Here is a 25,422-nt window from a genome sequence, read left to right as displayed (position 1 = left end):
AAAGGCTTAAAGGGATAATCTGGGAATTTTTGTGTCTCAGATTGAGGTGCGGGTACCCCTGGGGGCGCTCTGGTGTACTGCTATGAGTTCTTTTGTAGCAAAAACAGCATTGAAGTGTTTTTCAGTTACTGGTTTGTTTAACAAATCAGACACTGATGGTGCACTGCTGTTTTCATGTACCCATACGTATTTTTTCACCCTTTTTATTCAAAGTGGAATACGGTTCTGAAAAACAAACCACTACTGTAAAAGCATTTCTATGATCTTTGTGTTTTTGAATACTTTGACTTCTTTGCAAAAGTCCTGATGTTTATGAGTCAACGTAGATTGCATGAGTTCAGTGCAGAGTCTACTGCTAACTCATAGAAAAACCTCATGTTTAATCTTTTCTGCATGATATAGCATTATAGCAGTAAGCCCTCTCCTGCCCACTATTGTTTTACCACCTTTTCTATAAACCATCTTTTCTGTATGTTTTGAGCTTCTGAAGAGTCGTTAGCGATTAACTTGGATCAAAACCTGAAAATCCACCTACGTGATCCTCTTTGCATTGTGAAGCATTTCAGGTGAGGTCTTGTGAAAAGACCAATTATACAGCCAGATATGTTATTGGGTTATTATTGGTGCTGTTCATATCACCAGCACTGTGCACACTGCAATCACAAGACACAAAAGGGAAAATTTAACTAACTGTTGCCTCTCTGTTACAGATTTAATGCAATCCGCTCGATGAAAATCATGTGAGATGAGTTAAATTGCTGCAGTGCCTTCAGCTAAAATTATCTGTCATTACTTCATACTTTCTATACTGTTTTTTTTTTCTTAATAGTCTTGCTAGGATTGAGCTGCTGAAAATCTGCAGCATATCTCTCGCTGGGTGTCTTTCATCAGAGCTTTTAAATTAAGAGATCAGACGTCAGCGACAAAGGAAGTCATAACAGTCAGGAAATTATCATTCCTGAGGCTCATCCAGAGGGGATGTGTTTTAATTTAACCTCATGGAGGAATCCGTTTTTCAGACAGCGAAAACAGAAACCTAATGTGTGTTTCGAAGCCATCAACAATGAGCCAGTTTTTTCTTACTATCGCTGCACATGAGACTAGATAATTCCTGCTAAATCCTGTCTGACCAGCTGACGGCTCAGCGGCCCGTCCTCGCCTGCAGACGGCCAAACTGAACTGGTCAGCTGTGCGTGAGGGTGGTCACTGCTCTGCTCTCAGCTCGTGACACCAGCTTGAACCTACACTTAGGGTTATTAGGAGCTTGACGTGACCCCGGAGAAACCGGGCGGTTTGAAAAGAGGTCGCAACCTTTATTGACAGCATCATAATTCTCTCTCTCCAGCCCTCCTCCTCCTTTTCTTACTCCCCCCCCCCTATTGATTTCTCAGACAATGAAAAGATCCTTTGTCGACCGGGCGATGTCCTGCGGAGAGCAAGCCCATCTCCCGCATGTGTGTGTGCATGCATGCGTGCATGTGTGTTTGCTTGCCAGCCGTTGCCTTTACCTCGAGCTGCTATGATCTGAATTATTAAAATGCTCGACGGCAGCGAGCTGATGCTGAACGGGAACTGAACTGAGTGCAATGCCAAAGATCATTTATTTGCCTGTTGTTTTCCACTTTCAAAGCTTGAATCTTTAATCTGGCTCATAAAGCTACAAACAGCTTAGCTCCGGATGAGACACGCAGAACTTTTTGTTCTGTTTTATTCATCTTTTAGCAAATGGAGCACAATAATGAAGTATTTTCATAATAATCAGAATCAGATTCTGATTCTGATTATTATGAAAATACTTCATTATTGTGCTCCATTTGCTAAAAGATGAATAAAACAGAACAAAAAGTTCAATTATGAAGTATTTTCATAATAACACATTTCTGAGGCTATTTATGAATGCTGAGTGATCAAAAATACCTCAACCTATCAAAAATAGCAACATGGTAATACTGTTTTTTTCCTTTTCTGTGGTTCATGATTTTGTCGGTAATTCTCATTTATATCTGACATGCAATACAAAAATGGCAAAATTCCAAATCCCTGTGAACATGGGTGAAAATGTGAAATTCTTAGTTAAATCCTCAGTTGGCAAGATAGGAGAAAAACCAGAAGCAGCAATTTTCGGTGCTCCCCACCTTATGGAGAAAGTGCCCCATAATTTATCACAAGTTTGTTTCGTTCTACAGCCAATCTTAAACCAGGCCGGCCTCCCGCAGGGCCCCTCAGACCAGAAGGTCGTCGTAGTGACGGTGGACAACTGCGACACCTCTGTGGCCCTGAGGTTTGGGCACATGATTGGAAACTACACGTGCTCTGCTCAGGGCAGCCAATCAGGGTCCAAAAAGTAAGTTTGCAACAGATACACCAGAGAAAAGAGCTGTTCTGTTGAGATCGAGAGATAAACCGTAACTAACCCTCTTTTCCTTTGCTTTGTGTAGTCTCTCTTTACTTCTGTATTGATCTCAGCCATTTACTTTATTACTATCTTTGCCTTCACCTCAGTAGTTCGAGTAAACTTGTTGGTGTCATGGTCCTGGGCCATGTGGGCCCAGTATTCTTAGTTTTCATGTATTTTTGTATTTTGTTCTTTATTTAGGCCATGCTTCCTGGGTTGATCTGTTACGTTGTTCCTTATGTGTTTTCCCTTCGTGACTCTTACCCCCTGTGTGCCCCTCTGTGTATTTATGAGCCCTCGTCTCTCTTTGTGCTTTATTCTATGTTTTCCCCAGCCCGTTATGTCTGCGTTCTCCCCGTGCTCTCTCTCCTCCTGTTTGAACCTCTGTGTACTTCCTGCTTTACTTTGCCCATCTCCCATCAGTGTTACGTTCACTCCTGCCGTGTCTTATTATGATTATCAGTGTCACCTGTGTTCCCCGTGTGCATCCACTTCCCCTGATCATCCCTCATGTGTATTTAGTCTCTGTGTTTCGTACAGTCTGTGTCGCGTCGTCTGTGTTCCCACCCTCCGTGTTTCCATGCCTGGTCTGTTGTCTTCCAAGCCATAGCCTCACCATAGTTTGTTCTCAGTTTAGGTTTTTGTTTAGCCACGCCATCCCTGCTGTATTTGCACACCTTGTTTTCAGCCATATTAAAGGCTCGCCTTTTGTTAAAACTCACTCCCGTCTGCTCACTTGTGTACGCACCGTCTGCTCACTTGTGTACGGACCGCATTCTCCACTCGGTCCGTCACAGCGGACTGTGACAGTTTTGAAATGAGGTTCCACATCTGCGGGGTGTTAGCTAAGCTTTGGTTTCTCCATTTACTGCAATATTTATCCTTTTTTTTCCTTTTTTATCTCCCAAGGGAAAATAACACAGCAAGACCGTGCCTGTAATAAATATTTCACCACCTCTCTCCCCATACCCCCCACATTACTGTTGATGATGTGTTTTGGTTTAGGCAGAGTGATGCTCTGGGTGCATGTATGTTCACGGTTCTGTGTCGTCAGGTCTCTGGATCTGACGGGCCCCTTGCTCCTCGGAGGAGTCCCTAAACTTCCAGAAGATTTTCCTGTTCGTAATCAGCAGTTTGTGGGCTGCATGAAGAACCTGCGTATTGACAACCAGCACATAGACATGGCCAGCTTCATCGCTAACAATGGAACTCTGCCAGGTATGCATTGTTTTTAAGCTCGCTGTCCTTTAGTTCAGCTCTTAAACCTGGCTAAGCTTTGCAGTCAAACAGTGCACACTGTTAGATCAGCCAAGTGAGGAAAAGCTGGCAGAGGAAACAGCAGTGACTATAATGAGAGCAGCGGGGAAGGTAGAGTCAGTGGGAAATGATTGTTGTACCTGCTATGAATAGTTTATTACCATCTGACTCTTTTCTACTGATGAAATAATGAGCTAGGATAGATCAAACGGGTGGATTACCCTCTTATTTTCCTGCCCTTCAAGGATGCTCTGCCAAGAGACACTTCTGCAACAATAACCCGTGCCTGAATGGAGGAACCTGTGTGAACCTGTGGGGCTCCTTCAGCTGTGATTGCCCACTTGGGTTTGGAGGACGAAACTGCGAAAGAGGTGAGTGAGTCAAGTGGAAAAGAGCGAGGCATCAGGGAGGGGGAGACACTCAGACATAAGATAATAGTAGATATGAATTTGTCTGCAGCTGTGATGGAGGTCTGTGAACTTGTAGGTGAGTGTGGAGGCGGCAGCTAATGCCCGAAAAAGCCAACAAACAAAGAAAAAAGCCTGAGCAGTCTGGAGTGTTTTACTGCACACTGATAGCTGCTTTCTGGGTGAAGTGATCTCATTACAGCAGCTTAAACGCCCGATTTAGGACCGAACTTTAAATGTAATCTGCTTGATGTTGAATTTTCTCTGGTTTACATGATGTTGAACCAGTTTAATACTAATGTTTTTTAACCTTTGAAGATATATACAGTATGTAGCTTATATTTCTGTCCAGCGTCTCTTTATGTTTCACTCGATCTCCTACAGCTGTCGTCTGCGCTGATTTATGGTTTAAAGGAATTTGAGAAGAGACAGCCGAAGAGAAACGAGCTTTAGAAGAGACGGCAGGAAAAAAAAATGTTCAAAAAACACCTTTGTTTTAACAAGAAGTTGGGTGGGGTTATTTATTGGTTCTTTCATGCAGAACAAGTGAGGAGTTCCTGAGTTGCGCTGACAGGTGTGCTGTGAAGAACAGACACGTGTGAAGGAAAAGTGAGGATGAGAGTGTGGAAGTGGGGCCGACTTTAGTGTAATAATGTGAAATTTTAGCATACTTTAAATAAAGGAGTTTTTAGTGCCTTGAGATTTGTGAAGCTATCCGTCACTTTCATCCGTTTTTCATTATTCTCTGACATTATTCTCTGACATTTACCAGAAAAAATCAATAGAAAAATATATTTCTTAGCTTTCAGCTCGATGCACAAAATATGGATTCATAAATGACGACTGCCAAAGGTAACCAGGTGTTCAATGGAGGTTTTTTTTATATTACTTTGAATCTAAATGATTGAAATCTAACTGGAGATTCTCTCTCTGTATCTCACTCATGCAGCCACAGTGTGTCAGGTTTATTTGTCGTCGATAATCAATCCTCAGGGCCTGGGTGACTCAGGTGCTTTACTTCACTTCACGCAGAGACAGCTTAATGATGAGGAAACTGCTCCACATAAAGCAGAGTGTCCTTCTGTGTCACTTTTCTCAGCGTCTAAAGGGACCGAGGAAACTTCTCATTCAGTGCGTGTTGGAATTTGAAATGAAAAAAAGAAAATGATCAAAAAAGCAAAAAATGTAATCAGAGTTGAAAAGAGATAACTTCAGAGTCATCTTATCTGTTCCATGGAAGCATTTCTAGAATTTCTAAAAAGCTGCACTTCAGAAAGCAGATCTGTAGAGTAAGGTCTCTTACGTCTCTTTTCTTACCTCAAAGAGTGACGGTTGTTCAGTCAGTTTTGGCTAAAATCTGAAGAAAAGCAGCAGAGAGCTTCCTTTCTGACAGTAATGGCTCCCTCTGTCAGCTACTGTGAAATTCTCCCTCCTCATTTTCAGCATCACCCCTTCTGCCTTTCAGCCACTCGCTCTCTTTACCATGAAGTATGTCATGTGATTTTTGTCATCCGTTTTCGTCTCTGCCCTCTTTTTCTGTAGTTATGGCCAACCCACTGCGTTTCCTGGGTAACAGCCTGTTGCAGTGGAATAACCTCGCCACGGTGGCGGCCTCCGTCCCCTGGCATGTGGAGCTCATGTTCCGCACACGCCAAGCCAGCAGCACGCTGCTTCACATCTCCTCTGGCCTGCAGCACAACCTCACACTGCAGGTGAGAGCCACATATCCGAAACGCACTTCCTGTCAGGACCGAAGCAGATATGCGATTTAATAGGAGAGGAGGAGCTGGGGTGATGATGGGTTGCAAAGAAGCTTGCAGTCTCTGATGTTAAGAGAAAACATGTCCCAAAACACGGGACATTTTCAACTTTATTCTAACTTTAGTTCTTTTTTTTTGAGCTTGTCTCAACTGGCGCCTCTTTGATGTTACATAACTCAGTCTATTTCCAGCCCTGCACACCTATGATGTGCTGCAACACAAGGGATGATCTTTTGAACTGGAGGCTGTTCAAAGGTTGTTATCTTCTGCAGTGCAGTTTCTTTGCGGTCAGTTTTTCATCCTGTGTCCGTCTCCCTCCTGCTGTCGTCTTTGTAGCTGCGTGGTGGGAGTGTGTTGATGGGGCTGCACAGGGGGGAAGACTCCACTCTCTCCCGTGTGGAGGAGGTGCTGGTGAACGACGGAGACTGGCATCATCTGCAGCTGGATATCAGCATAACAGGGGGAGCGGCAAGCTACCATAAGGCTGTTTTATCTTTAGATCACGGACTCTACCTGGTGAGTTATTAAATTCTAGCTGCGATTATAAATGAAACTCTTGTAGCTTTTAGCCATGAAGTCACTGCCGTGTTCCTTTTCAGGCCAGCATGGATGTGGATGGAAAGCTGCAGGACTCCAAATTGAAGACTGTGAGCGTAGGTGGTTTGGCAAAGCCTGATGGGAAAATTCAGCATGGCTTCCGCGGCTGCATACAGGTTTGTCCTCTCTGCAGACCACATTCATGTCTGCGTTTGTGATCGTGAAGGCGAGCAGTTCAGTTTGATGTTTTAAAGTTTTGGTTCAAATTAAGCTTTATTTGAATTTGTCTGAACAGCTGTTTGTGTAGTTTAAAGACATTGTGCTTCACCCCTTTGCTTGAATGTATGGTTGTTTCCCTGCAGGGTCTGCGTGTTGGCGGAGCTGTGAGTCTCTCTCAGGCGAGGAAAGTGAACGTGGAGCAGGGCTGCAGCGTGCCCGATCCCTGCAGCTCCAATCCCTGTCCGTCGAACAGCTACTGCAGCGACGACTGGGACAGCCACTCTTGCAAGTGCATCAATGGTCAGTCTCGTCACATGATCACAAACCCACGAACGTAACATGTTTTTGCCTTTTTATCATTCTGTTTCTGTCTTTCATCTTTAGTTCAAATGAATAATCATTTTTTTAAATTGTTGTTTATTGTTTTTACCACGAGCGACTGCAATTTACTGAAAGTCCCCACCTGCTTTATTTTTTTGCAGGTTATTATGGCTCCAACTGCACTGACGTGTGCTCGCTGAACCCCTGTGAACACGAGTCAGCGTGCACCAGGAAGCCGAGCTCCTCTCGGGGTTACACCTGTGACTGTCCCAACAACTACTTTGGCAATTACTGCGAGAAAAAGTATAGCCTTCCACATTTATGTAAAACACTGCAGTGTTCTTCCTCCTGCACTGCAGACAGGACAACTGACCTGTAATGTCTGTGTCCACAGGACCGACCTGCCGTGTCCCAGAGGCTGGTGGGGTCACAAGACCTGCGGCCCCTGCAACTGTCAGACAGACAAGGGTTTTGATTCTGATTGCAACAAGACGAGCGGAGAGTGTCGCTGCAAGGTGAGCTAGCATCCCCGATGCATTCATCTGTAATAAAGCGCACATCATGTCCACTCAAATAAATACAAGATGTGCATTTTTTAACAACTTTCACACAATCCCAGCCCATTCTTCGTTAGCAAATCTCTCAGCCTCTTCTCAATCTCTTCCAGATTTGATGGTCTTCTTCAGTTAACCCACAGATTTTCAGTTAGATTAAAATCAGGTCTTTGTGCAGGCCAATGAGTAATGCTCACTTTGGTCTTCTGATGGTAGTTCTTCACCAGCAGTCTTTGTCACGTTGCAAGACATCATGACGACCCAGACCCCAAACCTTCACAAATCATCTTTCCTTCATGATTCACCCTCCAGGTTCCAAATGCACTGAAGTATCCCCACAGCATGATACGCCCTCCACCGTGTTTCACTGTGGGGACGTTGATCTTTGGGTTGTACGCCTCTCCCTTCTTTTGCCAAACATAAGCAGCGTCTCTGTGGTCAAGGAGCTCTAGTTTCATGTTATATTCTCATTACTTCAGTCTGACTTGAAGATGTCTTTTCTGCAGAAGTGGAGTTTTTCTTGGTCTGATACGTTCAGTTCACTCCTGCAGGGTTCTAGTGAGTCTGCTTTAACACTATAATTCCCAACTTGGACTCACTGTCTTGGCAGTTGTTCCAGTTTTTTAGACTCATCTCTCACTAGTTTTCTTTCCAGAGTCTTTGAAGTATTTCCCTTCCTTCCTCTGCCAGACTCGTTCTGTGCTCTTTAGCTCTCTTTCTTGATCTTGATGATACTTCTCACTCCAGTTCTTGACACTTGGAATCACTGTGATAACTTTGTATAGCCATCTGCTGCTTTTTGAGCATCAGCAATTCTTTTTCTCAAGTCTAAACTGATGAATTTTGTTTTCAGCATGATCCTTTCTCAAGTGACTCCTAAAATCTTGCTGCAGTTTTTATACTGTGTGCAAATTGAAAAATAACCCACAGTTTAAACTTTATTTTGCAAGCTTTGAGCTTTACATAGTTAAAGCACATTATTGTACACCTATAATTATGCTTTCTAAACACACATTAGAAATCTGTAGACATCCATCAGACGTCTGCTGCTTTATGGGAACTCTTTCCTGAGAAATGAAGAAAGAGCTGCACAAATGTGGCCCTCACAGGAACATGTGAAACCTCTGAATCTGTGTCCAAACTTGATTTCTTGCACACTTCTACGACACGTGTTGCAGACTGGCTTAATATTAAGGAAGAAGCTGTTTTCATAAACAGTCGTTATACATCTTCCAACATTCAGCGCTGATCCATTTTTACAGCTATGTTTGCTTTGCATTGCACTGCGCTGAGGGACAATTAAAGATTTATTTTGTGTGCTGAAGGTTTGTAGCGTCGTTTTCCACCTTTTTCTCTGGCTAGAAAAAATCCAGGTGGGAGAACAACTTGTCTGCTGGCAGTCAGATGCTTTTGAGCGTGTGGTTTGAGCTTGCCGTGGCGCTAAGGAAGAATTCTCATTTGCAGGACAATCATTACCGGCCTGAAGACAGCGACACCTGCCTGCTGTGTGACTGCTACCCGGTCGGCTCTTTCTCCAGAGCGTGTGACCGAGAGAGCGGCCAGTGTCAGTGCAAACCCGGCGTCATCGGACGTCAGTGCGACCGCTGTGACAACCCGTTTGCTGAGGTTACCCCTAACGGCTGTGAAGGTCAGAACACATTAATTACAGCTTTGCATCAAGTCCCTTTTTTTCATTATAGGTACAAATACATTAGATATTGTTCTAATTTTATCCTCATCATCTCCTTCCTGTTCCATCTCTCTTAGTAATATATGACAGCTGCCCTCAGGCCATCGAGGCTGGGATATGGTGGCCCAGGACTAAGTTTGGTCTCCCTGCAGCAGTTCCCTGTCCCAAAGGAACTCTCGGTATGATGTTTTTTTGGCAGCTCATCAAATTACCATATAATAATGGCACTATATGAAACTTGCCTCAAGCTCTCTCTCAGCTGCAGCCTTTTCCTCATGCGATAACGCTCCCTCTCCTCCTTCCCAGGCACAGCGATTCGACACTGTGACGAGCATAAGGGCTGGCTGCCTCCTAATCTCTTCAACTGCACCTCCGTTACCTTCAGCAAGCTGAAAGCTTTGGTGTGTAGCTTCTCTCTGTCACTATTTTAAATTTTAAAGTCAGTTTCCAGTTTCTACAACATCATCCTCATTTGTGAGGAGAAATACAATGTTTTCATTCTGCTGCTCTGCGGTGCTGCTCTGAGCATCACTGGCTTAAAGTGATAGTCCCAAAAAACTGTTCTTCGTTAGGTACACTGTTAAATATGTGCGTATGTGTTGTGCAGATTAACGGCACTTAATAAAGTCCAGCTGAGGCTGCAGGTGTTTGGTTATAAATCAAAGCTAATGTGATTAATCCCATCGGAGGCTGGACCGGATTTCATGATGGTCTGTTTAATGTTTCTCAAAATGTTTCACACAAAATCTCACTAAAGGATAAATCAGGCGATTGCTGAAGTCAGTATGGTTGATGCTTCTGAGAGCAGGAGTGTTCACAATCTACTTCCCAGGGGTGCTACAGGAAAAGTCAGTTACTTCCTGGGATAACTGATAAGTGCTGCAATGACACGTCACAAAATACAGGAAAAGATCAAAGGATCATTAAAACCTCGGATTCATCCTCTGGGAAAAATCAATGAATGTACATTCAGCCACTTATTTCCTAATCGCTCACCCCAGTGGGCAGATCCACTATTTGATTTGGTGCAGATTTTATGTTCGATTCCTGATGCAACACTTCCACTTCTCTGGACTTGGAATAAAATTGAATTCAGTCGAATTCAAGTGAATCTCTTTATTATTTTAACCACCTCTGTGGTGTTTACGCCCCAGGAGAAGTCTGTGACCCTCTCCACACGTCCCACTGATAATTAAAGGCTTAATGTTCATATTTTTCTCTTCTTGAAGTCATGTGATCAGTTCTTTTGTCGACTTGTTATATCTGCACCAGTGAGACAGGCACTCCACCTCATCTCGGGCACTAGTAATGAAGCATGCATGGCAACAAAGGCGTTGCTTCAGTTTTAATCTCGTCTGACCTGCAGACATTTACACTTTAAATCTCATCTCTGTGTTACTAACACTTGTCTTTGGGATTTCTTTTCTTGTGAAAATTGATTTATTTATTTTCTTCTTCAGTCTGAAAAGTTTTTCCGTAACGCCTCGCTCCTCGAGTCTGGGCGCATTCAGCAGATGGCGGCGATGTTGGCCAACGCCACGCTGCACACGGAGAAGTTCTACGGCAGCGACGTGAAAGTGGCCTACCGGCTCACGCAGAGTCTGCTGCGACATGAAAGCAGCCAGCAGGGCTTCAACCTCACCGCCACACAGGACGTCCACTTCACAGAGGTGAACAACCACGTCACTTCTAACACTCATACAGACGGAGAGCAAGAACAGAGCTCTGTTGTGGCTGTTTCAGTACACAAAACTGGAAACAGGAGGCCAGTCCTGCCTGGCTGGACATCACAGCCTGTCATGTTGTATCTGCAGGGAGTACATCACACTTCATTTCACTCTCTGCTCTGACATCCTGTCACACTGAACTCTCGCTGTTCTCTGACAGAATCTGGTCCGAGTGGGCAGCGCCATCCTGTCTCCAGACACACGGCAGCACTGGGAGCTGATCCAGCACACGGAGGGTGGCACGGCGGCGCTCCTGCGCCACTACGAGGAATACGCAAACACACTGGCGCAGAACATGAGGAAGACTTACCTCAGCCCCTTCACCATTGTCACACCAAACATAGGTTTGCAATATTTAGTGCCCTAAGTTTTCAGCTTATCTGTCACAGCTGTCATCACAAATGAACTCCACTTAAAAAATATATCAAAGAATATATTAAAAGAAAATTCTTATCTCAATCTTAATCTGTGAGATATTAGTCCATGCTTTCATATCAATCAGGTTAGATTACTGTAGTGCTGTATTTGCAGGACTGTTCAGATCATCAGACTAATACTACCCCAGTACTGAAGTCACTTCATTCATGCCCAGTTAAACACAGAATTACCTTTAAAATCCTTCTATTAGTTTATAAAGCCACCAATGGTTTGACCCCCCCCAGTACGTCTGTGACTCGCTCAGTCGCCATAACCCTGCTACAGGGATATCAGACTCACTGTACATCGTGGGCCTCTTTCTATCGATATAAAGACGTGCACACTTACTGAGATCAACAGTGCATCTTAGTTTTCCTGTATAACAAATAAAAACAGCAGTAGTAAATGAAAGAAATCATAAATTGTAAGAAAAAATGTGGAAACATTACAGAAAAGGTCCTGGTTGCTCACTGCCCAGAATGTCCTGTAAGTATAAAACAGGAAGTTTTTGTTATTTCACAGTGAAATGTTTTTAATTGTTGTGGACACATTTTTATAGTAGTTCTTATAGTAGATGTCTGTTAGTTTGATGTAATAGGAATGGTTGAATGGCTGTAGGGAGGTCAAAGCAGGAAAAAGTAATGAAAATATAGTTAAAAGTCCAAAATCTATGCCCTCGTTCACTTGTTCCAAAGCTGTCAAGTGGGCCAGATTGGAGTCTTTTGTAGGCTGATTTTGGCCCCGGGGCCTTATGTTTAGCACCCCTCCCTGCTATATCTCTCAGGTCAACGAGAGCAACTCTTTTAAATGTTCCCAGAATTTGATCTAAACGTGGTCAGGGTTTCAGTTACTGTGCTTCTGTTCTTTGCAACAAGCTGCTCGCTGACCTGAGGTCAGTCACAGCTGCGTCTACATTCAAGAACAAACTCGAACCCTTTTTACTCTCCCCAGCTTACATTTAATCACTGTGTGCATGTTTTTGTCTGTTATGTTAAGCACATTGAGTTTACACGTAATGAAATTTGCTATATAAATAATAATGCCATTGCCGTGATCAGGACACATGCTGCACGCAACAGGAGCACTTCAAACACCTTTAACTGCTGGAAATGCTTCACACATGACTCCCCACTCGCATGCTGTGAGGTTTTCTGAGCTATCTGTGTAAGAGTTCGTATCAGGCACAGTAAAGACCGTTTAACGTGCACGTCACAGCTGTTAAAGCAGAATTTGCCATGAAGAAACCGGCAGTGGTGCAAACCCCAATCACAGCGTTCATGTGTAGTCGAGATCAAATAAAGGTTGAGTTCAATACCTGATCAGTTTGCTGCGTGGACGAAAACGATACAAGAGTCTAAAAAGCAAATAAGAGCAAGAAAAAAGTTGTGCATGTGACTCAAGCGTGGAAAAGCTAGCAGTTATTGTGTGCAGAAAAAAGAACCGCCACATGACAACAAAATAGGTACGTGGAGGTAAAAATGACAGTAAAAACTGGGAATATTTATTTCCTGTTAGGCTCCGTTTTCTGTTTTAATAAAATAAGGTCAAACTTTATTTTTAAAAACAAACACTTAGTATGGTTCTCATACTTACAGATTAAAAACAGGCTGTGTTGATGATTTTTCTATAAAGATTTTGAACAATATCAGTTCAGTCACAGGGAAAGCATCCTTCGCCTTCTTCTGTGTCGCAGGTTTTAGCAGATTATGTCCTTTTATTTCCATTAAACTTCTTATTTCACAGATAAATCGCATGGTTTATAAAATGTGAGGAAATTAAAATGAACTGAACAAAAGCCCTAAATTCAGACGTCCTCTTTTTTTTTTAATCTAAAATGAGAAAGTTATCAGATTCGTTTCTCTCAGATTAACTGTTGGAACTTAAAAACGGCGAAGCCCGTTTTGAAGCAGCGTTCTCTGACCTTCCCCGTGTGCTGGTTTTTGCAGTCATCTCCGTGGACCGTTTGAAAAAGATGAATTTCGCCGGCGCCAAACTGCCGCGCTATCAGTCCCTGAGGGGCCCTCGTCCTGCGGATCTGGAGACGGCTGTCACCCTCCCAGACTCCGTCTTCCAACCACCTGTGGAAACGAAGGGCCACAGACACCTGGACGTCTTCCCAGAGTCCTCGCTGAGGAACCGCTCGGCCAGCAGGAAGAAACGCCACCCCGATGACAGCCAGCAGGACGCCGTCGCCAGCGTGATCATCTTTCACAGCCTGGCCTCACTGCTGCCCGAGAGCTACGATCCAGATAAGAGAAGTCTGCGGTAATAAAACTTATTCTGACTTTTTTCAGAGTGTAGAAAGTATAAAGAGGCTAATCTGCTGCTGCTTTTAGTCGTTTTCATTTCCTTTCCTGAGGAGAGAAAAAAGAAACTATTTCTTCTTTCGTGTATTTTTGCCTCAGTGTCCCAAAGCGTCCCGTCATCAACACCCCGGTGGTCAGCATCACTGTGCACGACAACGACGCGCTGCTGCAGCACGCGCTGGACAAACCCATCACCGTGCAGTTCCGGTTGGTCGCCACCGAGGAACGCTCCAAACCCATCTGTGTCTTTTGGAACCACACCATACTGTGAGTGCAGCTGTAAGTGAATGGGGGCGCCCGGGCGAGGTTGTGCTGTGCTCACGTTTGTGTTTGTCTGTCAGAGCTGGTCGCGGCGGCTGGTCGGCGAAAGGCTGCGAGGTGGTTTTCAGAAACAGCACCCACATCAGCTGCCAGTGTTACCACATGACGAGTTTCGCGGTTCTCATGGATATCTCCAGGAGGGAGGCGAGTGACACTCACACTTCTCATGTGATCAGAATCAGAGTTGCTCCTCACTGTAACGTCGCATTTTCTCATTCTAAACGCACCAGAACGGAGAGATCCTGCCCATCAAAATCCTGACGTGGAGCACAGCCGGCGTGACGCTGGGCTTCCTCTTCCTCACCGCGATCTTCCTGCTCTGCCTGAGAGCCATGCAGTGCAACAAGACGAGCATAATCAACAATGGAGCCACCGCTCTCTTCCTCTCAGAGCTCATCTTCATCCTTGGCATCAACCAGGCCGACAACCCGGTGAGCGCTTTGGTTCTCGTCTCTCGCCTCTTCCCTCCGGCTCTGAGAGCTCCCAAAGTTTTAATCATTCTGTATTCGCTCTGCAGTTTGTGTGCACAGTCATCGCCATCCTGCTGCATTTCTTCTACCTCTGCACTTTCTCCTGGCTCTTCCTGGAGGGGCTGCATGTTTACCGCATGATCAGCGAAGTCAGAGACATCAATTATGGACCCATGAGATTCTACTACCTGATTGGCTGGGGAGTTCCTGCCTTCATCACAGGTGTGAACCTCGAATTAAAAACCCACTCGACAAAGGAAAACCACTCCACCCAGCTTGTGTGTTGAGTGGAATAACGAGGATCTTAAACCTTTATAACGTCTTTCGTGACAGCGGGAGCAGAAATGAGGAAAAGAATCAGACACGTCTCAAACACAATCACAAAGACGTTAAAAGCAAATTAATTTTTTAAAATAAAGCTGAGTGGATAATAAAAATAACAAACCAATTTGAATTATCTTTGAATGATCTTTTTCATTATATCTGCTTTGTGAGCTGAAGACATCGCAAAAGGTTTGAGGAAGGTGTTTTTTTACAGGGTCACCTTTCTTGATCAGATTTTTTTAGATAATCACAATTATATTATTATTACTGGCCGTCAGCTGTTGGCTATTTTTAAAGTCTTTCCACACTGATCCATCCAACATTTCTTTGAATCAAGTCATTTTTTAAATCTTTTAGCTTTTCCCAACATTTTTATTTTGCAGAAGGATTTTCTATAAATGTACACTGCTAAAGAAAGAAGGGAACACTCGATCATCACAGTATAACACAAAGTCAGTTAAACTTCAGGGATATCAATCTGTCCACCTGTTATTCACTTCATTAAAACCAAAGCAGCTGAAACTGAAACAACCCTCTGCTACTTAACTGACCAGATCAATATCGCAGAAGTTTAACTAACTTAATGCGACAAACCTGACCCAGGACCACAACAACTAAAGAGATTTGTGTTTCTTCCCAGGATCAAACCGGGGGTCTGAATATCAGATGTACAAGTTGGTCATTATCAACAGTCTTACGGTTAAATTAGTTTCGTTGAATAGCCAATTCAGTTAGTTCCTGTACAGATTATAAACCCACAGAACGTGTCTATATACCCAGCCACACTATGAGAAGTCATTATTTATTCAGCTTTAGTAACTTTCACTGTGACATCATCCTCTGGAGATAAAAATAGTTTCAGTAAAGAGTGAATCAAGACAAAAATTAAACAAACTTTTCACACTGTCTATTTTTTCTGGGGTCAACTCCAGGTTTGGCGGTGGGTTTGGACCCCGAAGGCTATGGAAACCCTGATTTCTGTTGGTTGTCTATGTACGATACCCTGATCTGGAGCTTTGCAGGACCCATCGCCATAGTGGTGTCGGTGAGTACCTGCATCCATCCATCCAATCGCACATGAATATCTTGTAGTTTTACTAAAAGATATAAAGACACGGAGGTAAAGCTGTCACCTCAGCAGCGTGCATAGCATTTTCACGCTACATTAATTATTGTTTATTCTTCTAACATGCTGCACTGCAGACCTTCACTTTACTTTAGTTTTGTCACAAACTCCTGCTGTGTTGCCAGTAGTGACATACTGGTGTGTTGTGTATCCACAGATGAACATCTTTCTGTACATCCTGTCGTCCAGAGCCTCCTGCTCGCTGAGACACCACAGCATCGAGAAGAAAGAGTCTCGTGTGTGAGTGTCCCGGCCTGTCATTCAACACCAGCGCCGTTTACTTCCTACCTGATTAGAGGATGTTTAGACAGGAAAATTTTTGTACATGGGCAGTCACTGTTTAGCAACACAATTCAATTCAGTTTTATTTATACAGCACCAGTTCACAATGCCAGTCACCTCAAGCCTCTGTAAATTTAAGGAAAATTACCCAACAAGTAGTAGAGGGAAAATCCCAACAATCAGCAAGCACTTGGCGACAGTGAGAGGAAAAACTCCCTTTTGACAGGAAGAAACATCCAGCTGAACCAGGGTCGGGGACCCAGGGACTATGAAACCAGTGCAGATGTCATTATTGGGTATTTCCAAAAAGAAAAGAAACGAGGCTGACATCAGCATGTTGTAATATAAACATCATAAAACATCAAATCTTTAGTCTAGCCCTTGCTCTTCGGGAGCTGCTGTCTGTGCATGTTCTTTTTTTTTATATTTTCTGCAATAATCCCCTGACCCAGGCCACTCTAAGCACTCAGTTTCAGACAGTTTTTTTCTACTCTTGGATCTGTATGATGTCATAGAGAGAATATGGTCATCTCAGGCACACAGCTTCGGCATGCTTATCGTTGCTGTTTTTGTTGCTGTTTTATCCTCAGATCCATGTGCTGCTCTGTTTTTCCGTGTGTTGCATTGAATTCTTGTTGTTGGTTTCCGAGTCAGGTCACTGGTCACTCCAGAAGTCCTTCCTCGCCAACTCCTCTTTGTGCTTCCTCTCGCTGCAGCTCTGGCCTGAAGACCGCAGGCTGTGTCCTCTTCCTGGTTTCAGTCACGTGTTTTCTCGCACTGCTCTCCGTCAACAGCGACATGATCATCTTCCACTACCTGTTCGCTGGTTTCAACTGTGTGCAGGTGAGCCCATCGGTTCACCCTGAAACTGCTTGAAAGGCTCAGTTGTGCCTTTTTGCTAACCTTTAACCTTTTCCTGTCGTCCAACTCCAGGGTCCCTTTGTTTTCTTCTTCCGTATTGTCTTCAATAAAGAAGCAAGGAACGCTATGAAATACTGCTGCAGCCGCAAGCGACCCGATCACATGATCAAATCCAAGGCCTCCGTGAGTCCCTCGCAATAAGCGGCGAGAAAATATTTCATTCGGTTTGACACCTCTGGGATACGTAGTTAGGCTGATGTCATATTTGGAGTTTCTTTAAAAAAAACAACTAAAATATGGCGTCAGCTGTTGTTAAAGAAATAAATCTGTAATTATCTCAGATATCAGTTATGCTGTTGATACTGCACCATCTGTTCCCAACAGACTGAGCTTTGAGCTTTTTTTGACATTTTATAAAAAAGGAGGATTTATTCTCCGCCCTAAATGACTGACTCTACTAAACAAGAAAAATAAATCTCATTCATCTGTGCCAAAGAGCGCTACCTCACCGTAAAACTGTTGCTGTAAACAAACAGGTAAACTGGAGCGTGGCATGTAATCCACAGACAAATACTCACTCAGATATTGAATGGATATTCTTAGCAAAAAGACCTATGCTTGTGCCTGAAAATCAGTCATATTGAAACTGATTTTCAGGCAGAAGGATGAAACTCAGTTTCAATATGACGTTTTTTGTAAGTATAATGTTGTGCTCATCATTCCAAAAACAGAGACAGAGAGGCCGGTGTTTGCGAGCACTGATCAGGAAGGAAATAGACGATCTGAGTTTGGAAAGGGGGATCTGTGCTGTATCCTGAACTGTTACATCTGGCACGAACTGATTACGTGTGCACATGCTCTGGAGCTGTGATTTCTGCATGAGATCCTCTTGCCAGGCCTCTCTTAGATACTCCAGTGTGGCTGTACAGTCGATTCGTGACAGACCTTCTTCAATTGTAGATTTAGAGATAGATCCGGTGGCTTACTGGAGAAAGGGTGAAAATGTTGTCTTCACTTGGAGTCTTTTAAAGTGTGATATATCCTTCAAATGACTAAACAGAGACAAGTTCATATGACAGACCAGTTAAAATATTATTTAGAGAATAAATTTCAAGAAAATAAGTTTTTTCTCTCTGATCCAAGTTTGTTTCTTAGCATCTGTACAAAAAAATTGCAGGAACAATAAACTCCCTGTTATGTTCTTTACATCTGAAATAACTCTGCATCGTATTTTTATAACATGTTTCTCTGCCTGCCTCTTGCCTCCAATTCCAGAGCTATAAATGCAACACGAACTACATGGACGGGAGGTTGTACCACCTCCCCTTTGGCGAATCCAGCGTGTCGCTGAACGGCACCATGCAGAGTGGGAAGAGCCAGCAGAGCTACGTGCCATTTGTCCTCCGGTGAGGAAACCACTTAATAAAAAACTACTATCAGTGTGCTGAGTGACGGACTGAGTAAGTGAACTGAACTGTTTCCATCTTCTCAGTGACGACGGGTTGAGTAACAGTCAGGCACACATCGCTCTCAATGACCACACGTCGCTCTTCCATGAAACTAAGGAGCACTTGGACGGTAGCGTGCTCATTTTCCTCAGATCTGTTCTTCACTTTCCCACTTTTGCACTGATGGAGTCACTGGATTTGTTTTTCACTGACGCTAACCCGTCAATGTTTAGATCACGACAGCGACTCGGACAGCGACCTGTCTCTGGAGGACGACCAGAGCGGCTCCTACGCTTCCACTCACTCCTCTGACAGCGAGGATGAGGAGGGCCCCCTCCCGCCAGAGGAATGCTGGGAAAATCTGGCATCCAATGTCGCCAACAGACCCCAACCACTCAGTCAAGGTACTCACATGAACCTGTTCACATGCATTGCCTTTACACTAAAGTCACACCACAAAATGGTTTACTTTCTGAAAAGCAGTCAAACAGTCAGAGTGAAAAGAAAGTGCACTTATGTAAGGATGGAGGACAGGCTGTACCACCTCCCCTGTTCTAAAGTCTTAGAAGGAATATAAAAAAGTTACGTAGTCCTTAGCAGGTCTTAAAATGAGGTCGATACAAGCTGCGATTATCAAAAAACCATGACACGACACAATGGGTCAGTATTTATTTACCTAAGGCGAAATGCACGCCGCGATTCAGCAGCTTGAGGTAATAGTTTTCTGCGTGACGTTCAGTCTCACATTATTGTGGAGGAGTTTTGCCTCAGTCGTCTTTACCATGGTGCTTCTATTCATTGAGCTTTGCTGGCATTCATTTACACACAGCTCTCTTATGGTCACACACAGGATTTCAGTGGCGTTGAGGTCTGAATCGGTGCGGCACCTTACTTTATTTTCTTTTTTGCTTGGCGTTGTTGTTCTTTTGCATGTTCACGTGTTCAGTCGAGCTTTAGCCGTCGGACAGAGGAGAGGAATGCATGAGCAACTCTGTGACTGCTCAGGTCCCATGCGTGAAAAACAAGCCCAAATCACCACCCTCCCCCCACCGTGGTTGACAGTTGGTCTGAGGTGTTTGGGCTGATCTGCTGTGTTTGGATTTCAAACATGGTGATATGCATTATGACCAAACATCTCCACTCCGGTCTCATCTGTCCAAAGGACATTGTTCCAGAAAGAAAAGTGTATAATTTGTGTGTATTTGTGTACATGTATAATAAGAATCCAGTATAAGAAAATTGGATTCTTACTTCATGATCTTTACATTTGTGTATGTTCACCTACGAGGACCAAGAATACATGTTTGTAAAGCAGGAACATCAACCCATCAGAGGAGCTGAGCTCACTCTGTGTGTTTTTGTTTTCCAGACAACGGTCTGAATAAGCTGTACTGGCCCGGAGAGTACGCTGCCACAGCGAGTGACAGCGAGCTCACGGGTGGAGACAGAGCGAAGATGGAAGGGCTGGCCAATCACGAGCCAATCGTCCGCGACCCCCGGTTATTATCAGACGACAGAACAAAGGAAAGCGTGACGGTACTGCTGCCTAGTCTGCCGAACTTCAGCGCCCACCCTCACAAAGGTAAGCTCATCCAAACCTCAGAGCTTTAGCTTGACCATTATTAAATAAATAAGCTAAACCAAATCTTACCCCGGTCCAGGGATCCTAAAGAAGAAGCAGCTCTCTCCCATCGTGGAGAGGAACAGCTTCAACCGCATCAACAATGAACTGTGCGAAAACGCTCCGGGTACGGCGTCCCCTCATGGATCTTCCTCTAGTGAAAGTCGAGCGGCCTCGGCTAAACGCAGCTTGCCTGACCAGCTGAACGGGGTCGCCCTGAGCATCAAGGCGGGGACAGTGGACGGCGACTCATCGGGATCAGAGTGAGTATCAGGAAGTCGATACAGATGAAAACCAGCATCAGATTCTGAGAAAAGGGAAACTCACTCATGCAAACGCATCAGTGTCGTCGCCTACGTGTGTGTCCGCTGTTTGTTGCTGGAGTCGTTCAGTGTTTCGTTCAGCTGTCTGTCAAATTATGAGTCTTGCTGCCATCAGTGGTCGTTTTCATTCCTGGTAGTCTGTGTCGTTTCCACTCGAACCGCTTAAATGTTAACGTGAAACCAAAGGAAGACAGCACCATTCCTGATATCCTGTACACAGTGAAAGTCAGTGTGGGCTCAAAGAGTTCACTTAAGTCTAACATATTATCACTATAGCCACTAACCTTAAAGATCAATATATTTTTGGATTAATCACTATATCATATATGTAATAAATTTCTGTGGCCATCATGTTTAAAGGAGCAGTTTAGAACTTTTCTATTTTAGATGTGAGTTTTACTGCCATCACTCCTTTTCTCTGTTCTGGACATCGGCAGCTTTCTGTCATTGTTTTAAGGCAGCTTAGTGTTTCACGCAAACACATCTTACTAGTACAGAATAAAGCAAAGACAACATGTGCATGTGCAACATGTGAATAATACTGCGCAAATGTCTTGAGTCCCATTTATATTTTACTTTGAGTTCTGCAGACTTTCTCGAGGTCTTAATTATGGCCAGAAGAGAGAGAGTTCAGACTGAAGAATAAAGGAGATCGTAGCAAATATTGACTTCGAAACACGTTAAAAGCTGTACAAACTCTGTTTTTGCTATATTTACATTTATGTTTGCGTGTTTCAATAAATCGCTGCAGCTATTGTCTAAAAACATATACAGAAATAACAGTGGGGCTCAAGACTCATACACAGTACTCTTAAGTGTGGTTTTTACACACAGTTTGAGATTTCTGGAACAACAAGCCAAAAATACCACATTTATAAAACTGCTAGTTTAAGGTTGTTAAATGGCGTCTCAGTGTCACTGATCATGAAGTCAGTTTAACTGTAAACGCAGTGATAGGTGACGATTTTCACAGGGTAATGAAAGCTTTAGTGCCATAAATGTAAACATAGTGACAGTATCCATAGGATTTTATTAAGTCTTTTTTAGCAGCTGTTAAGAAAAATTAAAAGTGACCCTACTCTTGTTCTAGTAGGAGAACAAATCAGGCCAAAGATTTGATACCGACGGATGCTAGAAAAGCTTCCCAGTTAGGAGAAGGTTCATTGCAAAGAGGATTGAGACAGATCGTCAAATTTGCACATTAAAAGTATTTGAAAAAAGGCACAGAAATTATTTGTGATCATGTAGACAAAAACCTGGAGATGCAGCAAGAAGAGAGGAAATCTTTTACTATGAAACTGTATAAAACCAGTGGCCCGCGGCTGGTTCAGACGTAAACACTTTTGTATTCATTAAAAGGTACTTTAAAGATGCAGTCATTATTCACAGCAGTGTGAATTCCACTTTACTAACCAGCCTTCTTTACCCCCTTTTTCTCTTTCCAAAAATCTCAGATTTTTATTCTTTAGTTTTATCCCATGAAGCTCTGATCCTCATTCAGAAACAATCAGGATCACTGTCTTCAGATTGGTGCATCATTTTTTCGGTCACCCCTCACAGCCCGTGTGTGCATCTGTGTGTGTATCTGTCTGTGTGTGTGTTTCATTGTCATTTTTATTTCCTTTTTTTAATTTATTGCATTCGTTTCCAACACTTGTCTCTCCATCCCATCATCCTCTGATTCATCTTCATCGTACCCACCCTGTTTTCCCAGCAGCCACCTCAACACCTCCATGTGACCTTGCTGACGGAGGGGTGTGTCTTTGCAGGTCATAGAGTGACTGCAAACAGGAAGCACTGGATTTCCCCCTTGATAAACTGTGGAAAGAAGGAATTCCCCCTTCCCCTCTCGTCATCTGAAGGAGTTTATGTGTGCGTGCGAGTTCATACACGTGTGCCAAAATTTCAGGAGTCCCTGCGCCACCACCCCGCCCGCACCTTCACACAACAAGCCTCACTCTCCCTTTACAGAAATGGTTTTGTTTACATACTTGAAGAAATGCACTTTTTTTTTATTTACTGTCCTGATTGGCTGGTGGTCCATTTTTTTTTCCAACTTTGTTTATTTTTCCAGGATTTTTATATCGTTTTGATGACAGATAATAAAAAGAAGTCATACTTTCAGGCTCATTTAGTTGTACACTTGCAAACATTCAGGGAAATTTTCCATTTTCATCTACTGCTGTGTTTTGTGCCGTCTCTCTGGTCACTGGAGCTGTTGCCGTCTCTGCCCGTCTGACGTTCGATGACTTCAGACTCAGGCTGTTGAGGTTTTACAGGCCTGAAAATATCCAAGAGACGCAACACGCTCGAGTGCGGGTCGTCCTCAAAGGCTCTTTGCGTGTTCGTGGACCGTGAGCTGCTCACTAAGACTGACTGCATCTGCCTGGATTCTCCATGTAAGCTACTGATTACTGAAGGGTGTTTCCAGAGGCCACAGGTGGGAACAAACCTGTATGTGCAGAGCTTAAAAAGTAAAGACTCAAAGGACTTTTGATACACTTTTTTTTGTAAGCCACTGAGAGCACATCTTTTTTTTTTTTACGGACGTGGGAATTTTTCATTGTTTTATCCGAGGGACGCACACATCTGAGTTCAGTGACTAAACAGCTGTATTTTATAGACTAGCAGCGAAGCTTGTGTCTTTTGTAAAGTAATTAAATACATGCAAATTTGAGCTGTAATTCATTTTTACTGTACAGAGTGGCCTGTAAATGAATTGAGAACATATTGTTAAATGTTAGTAAATATGTACACACGTTCAGACCTTGGTTTTAGGAAATACTCTTGATATCTGAGAGAAAAAAAAGTCTCATATGAGTAACTACTGAGATTGATGTGAAGCCATTTTTTACCAACCATATGAGTTTAATGTATAAATTTCATGCCAACACTACCACGTCAGTCATGGTGTTATAACACTGGTGTCCAAACAGAGGATTGTCTTTCACTCTGCCGCTCCTGTTTGTACTGATTAAACTGTTTTCTACCATTCCCGTCGTTTTGGCCTATTTATTGGAGCCAGTTCAGGTAACGCTGCGTTTCAGATGTGTTAGTTTGATAGTCCTTCAGTACAGCTGTTTGCAGCTGTCACGCATGGGTTATATTCTCTAAAAAGAAAAAAAGAGTTGATCACACTTACACACTGTAACTTTAAAAATTAGAGTGTTGTTGTGTTCTTATAAATGAACATCACTGGAATCTTTTTGGAATTTGGAAACGCGTGATTTTATGTCTTGAGAGCTAGAAAAATGAGTCATCCAGAGCCACAGCCAGGAAACGGTTATTTTAGATAAAAATGGTAATGAAGCTCAGCCTGACAGCTGTGATTATTGAAACAGATGTTATCTCCGTGTTTTTTCTAACATTAAAATGACAAATTGTAAAAACAATAGTTTTACTTTATATATTAAGTGTTTAGTGGGGACTTTAACCTCCACCCACAGCAGTCCAGAGGCAGCTGAGAAAAGCCATGGCAGTGGTGGGCGATTAGTTTTTCCTAAAGGGCCACATGAGGAGCTCGGACTGTCATGGAGGGCCGCACCCTTATTAGAAAGGGCTTCCACAACAGTCCCAGGTCCTCATGTGGCCTGTTGGGAGTCATGTTGTTTTATTTTTGCTTTTTATGCTAAGCTAAGCTAGACATGCGAGCTGCTATTTCACTGGTAAACCTTTTAACTGTACATTTTTCATTTTTTAAAAACTGTGTTTGTTTTTTTCTAACCTTTGGATTGTAGGGTTAACAGTGGCGTCATTGCTAGGCCGCTCTCAGAGATGAGCTGCCAGACAGAAAAAACTGAGTGCTGGGAACACAGTCATTCATTCCTTTCATTTTTGTTTTTAAGTTCATGCTTTAAAGTTCAGGTCTGTTTCTATAAAATCACCACACACAAGAAAAATGTTTGATTGTGTTTTAAAACAACAGACACCAAAAAAAAAAAAGAAGCCAGATTTGTGTTTATGTATTTAAAAACAGACGCATAGTCAAGTTTATACCGAAATAAAAATATACGGTAACACCAAATATCCTGATCTGGTCGTGAACCATGGTCTGATGACAAGCAGGTTAATTTAAGATTTAACTACCACAAAACAGACATAAAAGGTGTTTTTATAGATCATTTGTTTGCACAGGTGACCACAATTGGCCTGGGTTTGACTGACCTCTGTCCAATAAAGGCTAAAATAATCATTCTAAAAACAAAATTGATGGAAAGTATGATTGCAGTTATTGGTGATTCATCACTCAGATATTTTAATCTGTTTATTATTTATAATATATTAGGAAACTTTTCTGAGAGACTAGGTTAAGACTTTTAAATGGAGCTGGATGAATTTTGTTTGTTTTCTTATCATGTACTGTATGAGCTTTGTGTCACGAGTCACCCGTAACTGTCCAAACTTGTCTCTCAATATTACAACTCAAGGCTGTAGCCCACTAGATGGTGCTAATGCTCTTTACCTGCTTTCTGTCTGGAGCTCCAGCTGCTTCTGAAATGAATGCACAAACTCAATATATCCGAAAAACACTGCTTATTAAACATTTGAATTATAATTTTCCCTGAGAAAAGTCCTCAAATGCAAGAAAGAAAAAAAGTGTTACATTAAAAACCAATAAGAATATTTAACAATCAGTTGTAAAACAGACTTTCAATACTGGATAATGTAATAATAATAATAAGTATGTGTTAGTCCCCATAGGGAAATAGTTCCCTAGTGAAGCAGTGGGCAGCCACCAATGCAGCGCCCGGGGAGCAGTGTGTAGGGACGGTACCTTGCTCAGGGGTACCCTCAGGGTAGCCGTTCAGTGGAGTTGAACCCCCGACCTTCCGATCATGGGGCCACCACTCTACCTACTGAGCTATCCCTTCCCCCCTTTTTTTTTTTCCTTTCTTTTTTTAATAAAAGGTTGGTGATGAGCCTTTAGGGTCTCCAGCTTTGCCTTTGCATCAGCATGAGACGCAAGAAAATGTCCCCAAAAGTCCATTTCTACTAAAAACTTCTTAAAAACTTGTTTCCTAAAATTGAGTTAAAAATGAGTCAGCGACAGGATTGA

General features: G+C 43.1%; 1 protein-coding gene across 4 annotated transcripts in view; it reads left to right on the top strand.

The window, feature by feature from the left end:
• Positions 1 to 23,350, top strand: part of celsr2 (cadherin, EGF LAG seven-pass G-type receptor 2) — a 78,836-nt gene extending 55,486 nt beyond the window's left edge. Inside the window, exons 6-34 of one of the 4 annotated variants that reach the window (XM_085274047.1) lie at positions 2,187 to 2,344; positions 3,450 to 3,613; positions 3,898 to 4,023; positions 5,602 to 5,771; positions 6,156 to 6,335; positions 6,419 to 6,532; positions 6,719 to 6,875; positions 7,058 to 7,199; positions 7,291 to 7,411; positions 8,915 to 9,098; positions 9,218 to 9,319; positions 9,447 to 9,541; positions 10,601 to 10,810; positions 11,028 to 11,211; positions 13,231 to 13,549; positions 13,690 to 13,857; positions 13,932 to 14,055; positions 14,142 to 14,342; positions 14,429 to 14,603; positions 15,638 to 15,750; positions 15,989 to 16,071; positions 16,830 to 16,956; positions 17,047 to 17,157; positions 18,250 to 18,380; positions 18,467 to 18,552; positions 18,656 to 18,826; positions 19,792 to 20,004; positions 20,084 to 20,306; positions 22,136 to 23,350. In XM_085274047.1, coding sequence (XP_085130173.1) covers positions 2,187 to 2,344; positions 3,450 to 3,613; positions 3,898 to 4,023; positions 5,602 to 5,771; positions 6,156 to 6,335; positions 6,419 to 6,532; positions 6,719 to 6,875; positions 7,058 to 7,199; positions 7,291 to 7,411; positions 8,915 to 9,098; positions 9,218 to 9,319; positions 9,447 to 9,541; positions 10,601 to 10,810; positions 11,028 to 11,211; positions 13,231 to 13,549; positions 13,690 to 13,857; positions 13,932 to 14,055; positions 14,142 to 14,342; positions 14,429 to 14,603; positions 15,638 to 15,750; positions 15,989 to 16,071; positions 16,830 to 16,956; positions 17,047 to 17,157; positions 18,250 to 18,380; positions 18,467 to 18,552; positions 18,656 to 18,826; positions 19,792 to 20,004; positions 20,084 to 20,306; positions 22,136 to 22,142 — 4,359 coding nt within the window. In that variant the 3' untranslated portion in view covers positions 22,143 to 23,350. Of the gene's footprint in view, positions 1 to 2,186; positions 2,345 to 3,449; positions 3,614 to 3,897; positions 4,024 to 5,601; positions 5,772 to 6,155; positions 6,336 to 6,418; positions 6,533 to 6,718; positions 6,876 to 7,057; positions 7,200 to 7,290; positions 7,412 to 8,914; positions 9,099 to 9,217; positions 9,320 to 9,446; positions 9,542 to 10,600; positions 10,811 to 11,027; positions 11,212 to 13,230; positions 13,550 to 13,689; positions 13,858 to 13,931; positions 14,056 to 14,141; positions 14,343 to 14,428; positions 14,604 to 15,637; positions 15,751 to 15,988; positions 16,072 to 16,829; positions 16,957 to 17,046; positions 17,158 to 18,249; positions 18,381 to 18,466; positions 18,553 to 18,655; positions 18,827 to 19,791; positions 20,005 to 20,083; positions 20,307 to 21,820 lie in introns of all 4 variants that reach the window. The other 3 variants (XM_085274046.1, XM_085274045.1, XM_085274044.1) reach the window with 3 other exon arrangements.
• The last annotated feature ends 2,072 nt before the right edge of the window (positions 23,351 to 25,422 follow it).

Source organism: Mchenga conophoros, linkage group LG5, assembly GCF_057382185.1.
Source record: "Mchenga conophoros isolate Kocher_MC1m ecotype Shallow Benthic linkage group LG5, M_conophoros_male_GT1.1, whole genome shotgun sequence".
Lineage (NCBI taxonomy): Eukaryota > Metazoa > Chordata > Actinopteri > Cichliformes > Cichlidae > Mchenga > Mchenga conophoros.
This window is presented reverse-complemented; position numbering and strand designations above follow the sequence as displayed.